The sequence below is a fragment of the Macadamia integrifolia genome, chromosome 12 (assembly GCF_013358625.1).
Source record: "Macadamia integrifolia cultivar HAES 741 chromosome 12, SCU_Mint_v3, whole genome shotgun sequence".
NCBI lineage: Eukaryota > Viridiplantae > Streptophyta > Magnoliopsida > Proteales > Proteaceae > Macadamia > Macadamia integrifolia.
The window spans coordinates 5960069-5972467 of NC_056568.1; the positions used below are offsets into that span (position 1 = coordinate 5960069).

Genomic DNA, 12399 nt, shown 5'->3' on the forward strand with positions numbered 1-12399 from the left:
TAGTGGAACTGAAGACCATATGTTTTCTGCATATGATCAGCCATGGTCTCTATTTTCATTTCTGGTTGAACCTTCAGTTGTTGAAGAAGTTTCATTGCTATCCATCTAGATGTAGCAGACTTGTTCTTGGTTGCCTTAATACATGTATGAACTGGGTTATATGTCTTTACCATGTAGGTGATACCATCTGATGTAGGTGAAGCATGTAATCTCCATGAACAATTTGGTGCTCTGCATATAACTGTAACTCTAGTTTGTTCATTTTTCAGTCTGATAATATCAAACCCCTCTTGTAGTATATATTCTCTCAAAGCTTCCCTGAAATGGTGCACATTTCCATATACATTACCTTCAGCAATCTTCACCTTGCCACCTTCACCCACATAGTTCTGTTCACCAAATTTGCCATAATACTCTCCAGATTCATATCCAGATAGGTCATCATCAATTGGATCCTCATCATTTTTTCCATACCCATCATTCTCTGGAGATTCAGAGTCATTCTGACCATCTTCTTTTTCACTTTCATCATCCCACTCGTCTTCGCTGCCAATTTTCCACTCTTCATCAGATCCAACCATAGAGTCATCCGAACATGCATTGCTGTTGCTAATAGCCCTGACAACCTCATCAGACACTCTCAATCTCTTACCAGTAGCTTCACTTCTGCTACTAGCTCTTCCACTAGAAGTAGCAATGCTCACACACCTTCCAATGGTCTTGGTATCTTTACCTCCCCTAGCAGTAGCTGTAGCACAAGCAGTAGCACTTCCACTTCCACTACTATTAGCATCAGTAGTAGCCCTACACACAGCCATTTTTCCCTTGCTCTTACCAGGACCATCACCATATGGTTGTAGAGCCTGTTGACATTGTCCACTAGGTTCATCCTCAAGTTCACCATCTCTATCATTAACCAAACTGCTAGGGAATCGGTTAACTGTAAATTCATCGGTTGCAGACTTGCTGTGAACAATGTCATCCACATATATATTTATCATATCACAACTATGCAAGCCAAACAACTCATACACTGATGGATCATCTTTTACCTCCTTCATCTCATTGTTTGGTAGTATACACTTCGCTTGGAAAACTACATTATGACCCACAGGCACATGTGTGATGAGTTCATTGTAGATGTCATACACCATGTCCAAGTAGCCATATAAGTCTGGATCAACAATTTTAACTATAGTCTTCCCACTCCAATGGTATTCAATAGCACACTTAACATTCATTGCTAAAAAAAAAAAAATGTGAAAACAGAGAAAATTAGTAACATTACTTAATACTCATTAGAATGGTAAACTTTTCATCAAAGATTTTAGATTCCATATACAAGTCAAAGCATTTATACATCCAAAAAAGAAATTTTCAAATCAAAATCAAGGACCAATCATAGCAATGCATAATACAGAGAACCTAATCATAGTAATTTTCAACTATCAACTATCAACTATTTTCCCATATATTTTTTCATAACAAATTAATCTGGTTAAATCATCAATCCACACTTAACATAAATAATTGATCTTTTCTAACTTTCTTGAGGGATGAGGTTGTCATTTTGCCCTCTCTATCCGACCGTATAATAAGATAATATATCGTGTTCAAGAGAGGGAGAGAATATTTTTTACAGCAGCAACAGAACGTAAGTCGATATAAATCGTGAACCTCTGATGCAGGAACTATAAAACCTCTAGATGATTGAAGACTAATTCACAGATGTGCTACTTGATCACACATTAAGCTGATATGAATGGGTCACATACTTACCTTAAAGGTTAGAAGAAAGAGCAAAAAAAGAGGGGGGGGGGAACCAATGGAAGTTCCATTTGGTTCTAGGAAGACTACAACAAGAAATTATTACTTCTACTATGGTTTCCTATTGGATCAGGGTATTGTTTTACCTACTGGTAAGGTTCTTACACACTGAACAGTGTCAAGTTCCCTTGGTTGGTGCATATAACAAACAGAGAATATGTAACAGAGAACCTTACCAAAAAAAAAAAAAGAATATGTAACAAAGAAGTCAAACTGAGACTGAGATATCACATGGGCTTCCATTACCCATGTTGGTTGCTGTCTCTCTTTCAAGTTTCAAGTATTTCAATCAATTCAAAGTCAAAAAAAGAAGGAAACACAGGTTTTGTTATATTCAATACTAAACCATTTTGTCAATGGCTCTCCAAAACCCCACCAACACCCTCGCTTTCTGTGCTCATCTCAGTCTAGAATGACCATTAGAGATTATATTAAGCTTTGTGCTCCTCCCTAGTTTTTGTCTTCCCTTCGTTCTCTCTCTATCTCTAGATCTCCTGTTCTTTGTGCTTTTAATTTGGAGATAGCAATCCAATCTTTCTCTTTTTCAAAGCTGCATGGGTTATTGTAGGAGGGATGAATGAAATACCCAAAAAGTGAAAGCTTTATTATATTGTGCATATGGGAACTGTGGGTGCTTTGAGACTTGGACTTCATTATCTTGGATAGCTAAATACAAAATGAAGTGGCCAACTAGTAGGGAATTAGGGATTAGACCCCCTTTGGCTGGCTGCCAAACACTAATCACTGAGATATTTGTTAAGCGGATTGTCTGGTTGGGATGTTCATCATCTACCATTTCCTTACAGAATTGTAAATAAAAACCCATTGTGGGAATATATAGTCCAAGAAGTGGCCATTTTTTTTATTTATGAAGGAAACCTTCTACACTATACAGCTCTGCTTCAGTGGCTTATTGCTCCAAACACCCAAAATGGTTGGTTTTACTGCCCTTTCCAGTTGCCTATTTAGGGTCTTGTGTGGGGATCAAAGGGTTTTCAAACCCTCCAAGAATTGATAAAGTTTGAAGTCTATAAATACTGACCACACCTGCTAGCTGTGCTCTGGTGGCCAATTAACAATAAACACATTTCACTGCATATAACAAACATTTCACAGGTCTTCTTCCAAAGAGCTCCAAGAAAAAATTTTACTTTCTTTTTTCCCCAATCCAAAGTGCATAAACTCTATATTAACTTGAGAAGAAGAACCCTAAATTAGAAAGGAAGAAGAAGAAACCGAGCAACAACATACCTTGGGATAGAGGTTCGCACGCCGGAGGAGGGTAGAATGGGACGCCGTAGGAGGGTAGAGGTTCGGACGCCGGAGGAGGGTAGAATCGCACGCCGTAGGAGGGTATAATCGCACGCCGGAGGAGGGGAGAATCGCACGCCGGAGGAGGGGAGAATCGCACGCCGGAGGAGGGGAGAATCGCACGCCGGAGGAGGGTCTTCGTCTTCTTGTCCGGCCGAGTGAGTGAGAGGAGTGAGCAGTTAGATGAGAGATGAGAGAGGCGAGATGTGATGAGGGTATGGGTTTAGAAGATAGGAAATAAAGGAGAGGGCAATATTGTCCTCTCACTCAGGGTGGGGGTATTTTGGGGGTATTTTGGGTATATTAGAAAAAAACTAACCGGTTTTCATTCATTTCTCACGGTCGGCTAACGGCAGGGACCGATTTGAAATTTTTTGAATTTTTAGGGGGTGGCTTTGACGTTTCGAAAAGTACAGGGGGTGGCGTTGAATAACGACCGAAGTTCAGGGGGTGGCAATGCAATTTTCTCTATTTTCTTTGTGCAAACTTCCGAGCATATATTAGTATTTAACACCTTATTTTTCTCTCTTACTTGTTGTTGCTGCCAAAAAACCCCGCGAGTTGGTCCTGCACAAGCACAGACGGCGGAGGCCCGGAGCTTCGTCTGGGGTTAGTCCTCCGACGCTCAAGTTAGGGTCGACCGCACAGTTTTAAGTAAGGGAGTAATGGTGAGGGTCTGAATGCTTACCTTCTTCCTTCCTCTCGGCCTCCTTATATGGTTCTTCGGGGTTAGGGTTTTTCCTTGTCTTTTCCTCTGTCCTTCTCCCATACGCCCGTCCTTCTTGTGGAGGATATTCTCCTCATGCAAACGACGTGATCGAGCGTGATTGAGTCATTGGAATCCTTATCTGGTGGACGACATGTGTCTCAGGGACGACACGTGTCCTTTCCCCGCCGAGAGATCAATTTGGCTATATCACTCGTGTAATTGATCTTTCTATCCCCGGTGGCCATATGCACTTCACATGTCAAAGATTTCAAACATTTAAACATGTTTTTTAAATTTAAGATTTCTCATTTTCAAGAAAGAATTTTATCAACAACAGGATGTTTCGAAAAAACACCAAGCATCAACAGAGACATATTTACAATGAAAGGGTATGATCTAACCACCAAACAAGTGAAAGCTTAAGTTTAAGAGCTCATGATGCTAGAAAAGTCAGCAAGGGAGTTGAGATCTCTTCGAACAAAATGGGAAATTATAGAATTAAAGGACTGAGATAAATAAAGCACATCCAAGAATGAAGATGAGGCAACCCAATTTAGGGATAATTGAACTTCATGCTTTCTATCCAAATATTCCACATATATTTGTCATTTACCACTACGGTTCTTTGTATCAATGGGGTGGGTTGATCATTTTCACTATCCCAAGTGAGAGGGCACAGGGGAAGCAACGGGCAACACTCTCATTTCTTGAAGTTTATTTAAATTTTACATAAGCTACAAATTCTTATTCATTTTGTTCTATCAAATAAAAAAAAAGGGCATACGTAGTGGAGTGGACTCCCGCTACTATGTGGTTTGGAGAGGGTCATAATCTATGCAGCATTACCCCACTTTAGGGATAAGTCATTTCCTAACTTGAACCCATGGCTACTAGGTCACAATAGAACAACCTTGTCATTGCACCAAGATTTGCTCTCACTCTGTTCTATCAAATTTTTTATGCTAAAGTCAATATTCAAATTTGCCCCCTTAATACAAAAGGTAAATCTTTACCTTACACAAATTACAAAATGTTGAAAATGGGAAATCTCATTGTGGATGAGGCAAAAAGTATTGAAAAGAGGGAGGGGGCAGTTGGTTTTTTCAATCGAGGGGGGTGGGGATTGCTAGAGGGGGTTGAGGTCTCATGTGGGGGGGGGGTTTGTGATAGGAGACTTCAGGTGCACGAGGTTCAAGGTTTTAGCAGTGTGAGGGAGCTGCGGTTTCAAGTGGAAGGGATGATAAGGTTTCAAGTGCATGGTAGGGTGTGATAGAGGGTTTCAACTGGAAGAGGGATAGAACAAGGAGTCTACCAATGGGGCGGTGATGTCAAAGAAGCTGAGGTTAAACTCCTCTAGACTAATAAGCACATAGTATGATCCTCTAACTAAAAGTTTAACTAATAGAGTAGGGGTCTTGGAAGTATAGAAATTTGTCATTGTTGGTCATAACTTGAAAATCGTTTTCTATGAAATTATTCAGTTTTGGGCAATTGTTTTGACTTCACAAGAAATCATCCAAAATATTGGGAAAATTGAGGCTTCTTTTGTTCATATATTTTGCGATGTATATAATTTTTGGAATGCGATTCAATAATGTAAACGTGAGTATTCTTATGGTATGTGTATCGAATCGGATTATTTGAGAATTTTTGCATTAAGGCTGTGTTTGGTAGCATAGAAAAGAAAGAAAAGAAAATAATTTTTGTACAATTTTCATGGCCTTTACTATTTTCCTGACGTTTGTTACACTTCTGAACGATAGAAGATTCTGGTTATTTGAATTTCAAATCTCCTCGAATAACGCGCATATTTCTTGTCAACAAAACAAATCTCGTCGTAAGGTCGAGATAAAATCGGCTTCAGTGAGAAAATTTCCATGGAGGGGTGGATTGGAGAGAGAGAGGGGGGGAGTGCGCACGGGCAGAGGCGAGGATGTAAGTGAGAAGATGTAGACCTTGCAAACTAGATTCCATCTTTCAGATCGGCTTCTTCTTCTGTTTCCATTCCTTTAGCTCTATGGAGGTGCATTGACGGTGCTTTGCCTGCAATCTCCGTGATCGGGAGAGGAGCTTCCTTTGCAGAGAGAGGGTTTGCATCTTCCACCTCCAAGCCGCCACTTGCACCACCCATGCCACCTGAACCTCCTGACCCGCCAAGCGCGGCGATCCACATGCACTACTAAGCCCACCTAGTGCTCCAACTCTATCAGCCAAGAGATATCAGGGAGGCAGAAGGACAGAGAGAAAAACAGTGAGAACAGAGAGAGGGAGAGATAAAGCTTCAGGGCGGAGAGAAAGTACTGGGGAGGGAAAGAGTTGCCCAAGACTCGAGCTTTCTGGTGTTGCCAAGACATGGGTTTCCCACAATTTCATCGAAGTTATTGGTTGATGCACGATTCAAGTGTGGAAGATCAGAAATCTAATTTTAATTTTCAATTCTAAGTTTCAAAACAAATTAGCACGTCTTCCTCTTAGCCATCCTTTCCTTCAAGAGAATGAATAGTTTGAAATTTTGCATCCAAGAACAATGAATGAGAGGAGGAACAACAGCCATTTTAAGCATAATTGAACCTTTAATTTGATACACGTTTTCCTTCCCACCCTCCACCCATTCCAACAGCTGCCCCCTCAACTGCTCCTCCTTCCACTAACGCATTCAACACTTTGCCGTTTCCCCTCTACTCGGCACTCACTCATCCAACACTCACCCTTTCCACAACCACAATGTTGCCAATTGCTCTGCTCTGGCCTAAACTGTTTGTTGAAGTGGGCAACATAGAGCATAGTGAGAACTGTTTCTTGAAGTGGTCGCTATAGCATGCAGTATATGCGATTTTTTTTATATATCATATCAATCAAATGTTAAAATAATTTTTTTTTCTATGGGTAATCAAACACCATGAAAAAATTTATATTCTTTTATTTTCTAGATTATTTTTTCTTTTCCTTTCTTCTCTTGGCTACCAAACATAGCCTAAATACCATTAGTTGTATTAAGTAACAAGATTCTTAGTGACAGTTGTTACTTTACAAACCTAATAATTCCTTACCATTGTTGATACCTTATGCTTTTGGGTATATATCAAACGTTGATGTATACAATAGTTATATTGGTGCATTAGATTTATAACGTTTATTTGTGGATGGAAGGGATATTATTATTATTATTTTTTTTCTAAAAAGGATCTTACATGCAACCACTCTTATCTCGTCTAATAGATCAGTTGTAGGGAGACTCAGAGCTAAAGAAGTCTATTAACACACAACTTTTTTTTTTTTTTTTTTTTTTTGTGGAACTATTAAAACACAACGCATTTGGATTAGAGGAGCTACATTTGGAGGTGTAAATGAAAAGGATATTGGACAAGGTATTCATTTCCTAAATTGGGTGAATATCTTGAGAGGATTATACGACTCTGATTGGTTTAAAATTTAGAACTCGATGATAGAGTTTGTGAAGAATTTATAATTCATTTAAAATATTATAATTTAAAAAAAAATTATATGATAATGTAATCACTGATTTATGTGTCATTTTCTTTTCAAATTCAATTTTATTTTATTTTTCTCTTATCTTTCCAATGATTGACAAGCTCAAGAATTTTTTTTGTTTTAATAATATTACAATCGAATATTTCATCCCAAAAAAAAAAAAAAAGAGATTTGAGATTTGAGATTTGAGACTTGACAGCGGATGAAAGAGAAAAAGGCAGAAGTCGCGTAACCTGCAAGGAGGATCTAAATTCATCTTTATTCCTCCAAAAATTTAAACGCAAGCAGTGAAAGTAGAAGAATCCACTTCTGAAAATTGCCCAACCGGGCGAGGCCGCGAGGCCACCATTTATGGAATCGAAACTCTCTCTCTCTGCTCCATTCTTCATTCTTTATTCCCTGTCATCTTCCATGGAAGTGAAACATCCTTAAACAGACATCTATATAAGTTCGACTACCTTGTTCTCTTCTCAAACTCAAACCCCACTCAACTTTCTATCTCCCCAATTCGAATACCTAATCCTATACCTCGAATCACTGCTTGCTGTGTTCTTCAATGGCACCCGTAGATCCCCATTCCTTCACCGATTCCTCTCACCCATTTGCTACCCACGTCTCCCTTTCTCTCTATTTTGATTTCGACTCTTCCACCATTCATGGCTCCGCTCTTCTTAGCTTCCCAACCCCTCATTCGGGCCCTATTTATCTCGACACACGATCTCTCTCCATTTCCTCCGTCATCGACCCTGAAACCCTAGTTCCCCTTCCATTCTCGCTGTCTTCCGTTGCTGATCCAATTAAAGGCCAAAACTTCACTGTCTTCCTTTCCAATCAATCTTCCTTCCTGGTTGCTTTCTCCACTAGCCCATCTTCCTCGGCCCTTCAATGGCTCTCTCCAGTGCAGACGTTCAACAAGACTTTCCCCTTCGTGTACACTCAGTGCCAAGCTATTCATGCCCGTTCTGTATTCCCCTGTCAAGACACACCGGCTGCACGCCTTTGTTACACGGCCTGCCTCAATGTGCCTAACCAGTTAACGGCTGTGATGTCCGCACGGCACATCGAACGCCGACCACCGGCCTCGGGTGAGGCTGCAATGGTCTGCGACGATGCGTTGTGGTGCGCCCAGGGCAGGATGGTGGAGGAATTCACGATGGAGCAGCCTATACCGCCCTACTTGTTTGCTTTTGCAGTAGGAGAGCTTGGGTTCAGAGACGTTGGCCCGAGAACAAGGGTCTACGCTGAGTCGGTGCCTGCGGTTCTGGACGCGGCTGCAAAAGAGTTTGCAGGGACGGAGGATATGATTGAGCAGGGGGAGAAGTTGTTCGGGCCTTATGAGTGGGAGAGGTTCGACCTACTCGTGTTGCCGCCGAGCTTTCCTTATGGAGGCATGGAGAATCCAAGAATGGTATTTTTGACACCAACGGTAATCAAAGGAGATGCAAGTGGTGCACAGGTTGTGGCCCATGAGCTTGCTCATAGCTGGACTGGTAATCTGATCACTAACAAGACCAATGAAGATTTCTGGTTAAACGAGGTGATTTTATTTTTCCTTTTCATTTTCTTCCTAGACTGAGTCAGTGCTTCTGAGGTGCGTCTAGGTTGAAGCTTTGTTTCTTATTACTTGCAATAATTCTTGAACTCAGTAACTTCTAGAAATTAAATTTCGATCTTCAACCAAATTTGAGAAAATAAAGAATGAAATACTAAAGTTCAGTTACCATATATATATATATATATATATACATAGGATTTTAAGGTTAGTTACACAAATTACATAAGTTCTCATTTTCTTTTTCAAATTAATTTCACTTTTTTTCGTTCTCCTTGCAACCAGAGAGAGCCCTGAAACAAATTAGAAATGAAATAGTAGAACTCCACTTTTAAATGCATGGTGCTTGACGAAGTCTGACCTTGGTGTGTGTGCTTAGGTGTAACTGTTGAGAGGTAGTCATTTCTCTGTGTTCCTGTAATTTGGGTAATTATTTTACATTTTATTTTCCATGATCCAAGGGTTTTACAACATATGCGGAGCGAAGAATTGTTGAGGTGGTGCAGGGGGAAGAGAAAGCTGCTCTGAATACTGGTATTGGTTGGAGGAATTTAAATGAAGAAATGGAGAGATTCAACGACAACATGGAGTTCACAAAGCTCAAGACAAAGCAGGAAGGAGTGGACCCAGATGATATTTATTCTCGAATTCCTTATGAGAAGGGTTTCCAGTTCCTTTGGCGCATTGAACGTCAGGTAAGTTCTCATAGTAACACAGAGAATTGTTTTGGAAGGAATTGAGCTTGATGGAGCAGAGCAACTCACCCCCACCCCAACCTTTTTGACTTTTGGACTGTTAGATTGGAAGGCCGGCATTTGACGATTTCCTTAAGAAATATATCGCCTCCTTTAAGTTCCAATCCATTGATACGGATATGTTTCTCAATTTCCTCAAAGCTAATGTCCCTGGAATAGAGACAGAGATCGATCTGGTCCTGTGGACCGAGGGAACTGGTATCCCTCCAGATGCCTTTGAACCTGTTTCAAACACTTACGCAAAAATTGTGTCACTGGCAAAAGAGTTTATTCATGGGAGGATGCTAAGGGACGATGAAGTATCTAACTGGCATGGGCAGGAATGGGAGCTTTACCTGGAAAATTTACCAAAGTCTGTTGAAGCTTCACAGGTATTGTTTATTTCTATTGATTTTCTTTTCAGGGTTCAACTCTTTATTTGTGTTTTTCAAGTATTTGCTGGTGTATATGCTGTGAATGAACCTGCAATCTCATGCTGATGGTAAGGTTAATTGAGCTACTTTCTAGAACCCAAGGTTTTCATGTCTAGTTTACTTTCCTCAACCCGTTGTAGTATTGTACGGAGATGGTCAATTTCTATTTTTGTAGTTGAGAGTGGCGATTTATTAAGTGTGATAACATTCTACTGATTTATTAGCAACTGTACCTCTTAGAGATGTAAGAGGGAGTCTGTTCTGCTCTTGAGAGACATGATACCATATGACACCCCAAAAAAAATACTACTACAATATGAATTAGTTTATCTTTTATACTTCTAAGCAAGAACAATAAAATGCTGCTACAAGATGAATAAAACTATATGCTCCGAAAGTAGGGAGTTTAGTAATTTCCATATAAATTGGAGAAAATACTGTAGGATTTGCTTTAGGAATAGTAAAATTCCTTCCCCCACCCCCATTTGTCAAAATAAAGATATTGAAATTTTACACCCTTATGACCTGAATCAAGTTTAAACACTGAATGGTGCAACTTTAAATTTAAATACATAGCATACATGTGTTGTTTGTGTGCCAGCTCGTTGCTTATTTTATTGTTTGGTATGGTTGGTTCTGCAGGTTGCAGCCTTGAATGCACATTACAAGCTAGCAGAATCCAAAAATTATGACGTGAAGGTAGCATTTCTCCAACTCTGCATTTCATCTGGTTGCAAAGAATACTTCAGTGAGGTGGAGAAAACATTGAAGGAGGTTGGGAGGATGAAGTACCTTCGTCCACTCTATACTGCGCTGGTAAAGGATAGTGGAAAGGAAGAAGCAAAGATATTGGCCAAGAGAGTTTTTGGAGAAGCTCGTGAGTGTTACCACCCTATAGCTCAAGGGGTTGTTGAGTCCATCTTTTCAAAGCACATGTAAGATGATCTATGATGATACTCTGCTGTAAATAGAACAATAAAAGCACTTGCAGGATGATCTATGATAATACTCTGCTGTAAATAGAACAATAAATTATGAGAGAAGTCTTATCTTTCACCGAATGGCTACTAACTATTGAAACTGCAATGTTGTAAGGCTCAACCAAAGATCACAAACTTGTGGTGCCATCAACCACTGTCCTTAAGACTAGACACCCCTATTTGCAATCTATGTCACGCGAATCAACTTCTAAGATGAAAAACCCCAACAAGCCTCTCTAGTAATTGTTATACTCACTTGCTGGGCTAAGTTGGGACACACATTGGTGGTGCTCAGTCAACAAGAAAGGAGTCTAAGAGCACTTCTCCAAATTAGGCTGTGTTTGGTAACCAAGAGAAGAGAAGAAAAGAAAAGAAAAGAGAATCTTGAAAAGAGAAGAAAAGAAAATAATAGAAATGAAATGAAATGGAAAGAAAATAGAAAAAGTATGAATGTTTGGCTGCCATTAGGTTATGTTTGGTAACTAAGAGAAGAAAAGAAAAGAAAAGAAAAGAATTGGTTTAAGAATTTCTCTTTGTGCACATGTCCTTATTCAAGAGAAGATTTAGTTTTTGAATTTCAAGATTACCTTTGGAAAGTACGAAGTTTTCTTTTACTGCGAAAAAAATAATCTTGCCAAAAACACAAGAAAACATAAGAAAATACAAAAACCTTTTTTTTTTTCTTCACTTCTAATGGTAATCAAACATATATACCTTTTTTTCTATTCTTTTTTCTTTTCTTTTCTTTTATTTTCTTCTCTTGGCTACCAAACATAGCCTAAAGAGAGAATTTGAAAATTTGAGTAAGAGAGGGAGAGAGTGTAGAATACTTCAGCATTGCGGTCAATCGGTCACAATGGGGCTCTGGGTGATTATTGTAGAATGATTGTCTAAAGTGTTATAAACATTCTCTATTTATGGAAGAGCGTTCCTATTGAAAACAGTTATACAAAAAGGGCTCAAAAAAGAAGTCAAGGAAAAGAGAACACGAGCACGTCAAGGAGTTTTTGACAAAACCTTGGTTTAAGTGTCATCTAGCCAACTTGAATTGGGCTAAAAAAATTGACATTTGGGTAGGATCAACCTATTGGAGCTGTCAACTGTGGATGATTGAGTTGTAAAAAAGATAAAAAAGAGGATTAAGGCTTTGTTTTGTAGCCAAGAGAGAAAATAAAAGAAATGAACAGGAAAATGAATATAGAAAAGAAATTAATTAATTAGAAAAAAAAAAGGATAATTTACAGTGCTACCCCTAGAGAATGCCAATATTACAAGAACATCCCTTATTTAATAATAAATTACATTCCGATTCACTGTTACCAATCTCTATTAAGTGATGCTATAAAATGATGTTTTAACC

The 12399-nt window shown here is 39.3% G+C and overlaps 1 protein-coding gene across 1 annotated transcript; it reads left to right on the forward strand.

Annotated features, from left to right (window-relative positions):
- Window positions 1-7540: 7540 nt before the first annotated feature.
- On the forward strand, window positions 7541-11115 carry LOC122058452 (leucine aminopeptidase-like). The gene is made up of 4 exons (XM_042621144.1): window positions 7541-8876; window positions 9353-9586; window positions 9691-10017; window positions 10702-11115. Exons 1-4 carry the CDS (start codon window positions 7896-7898, stop codon window positions 10996-10998), a joined length of 1839 nt encoding a protein of 612 aa, XP_042477078.1. The 5' UTR covers window positions 7541-7895; the 3' UTR covers window positions 10999-11115.
- Window positions 11116-12399: the final 1284 nt, after the last annotated feature.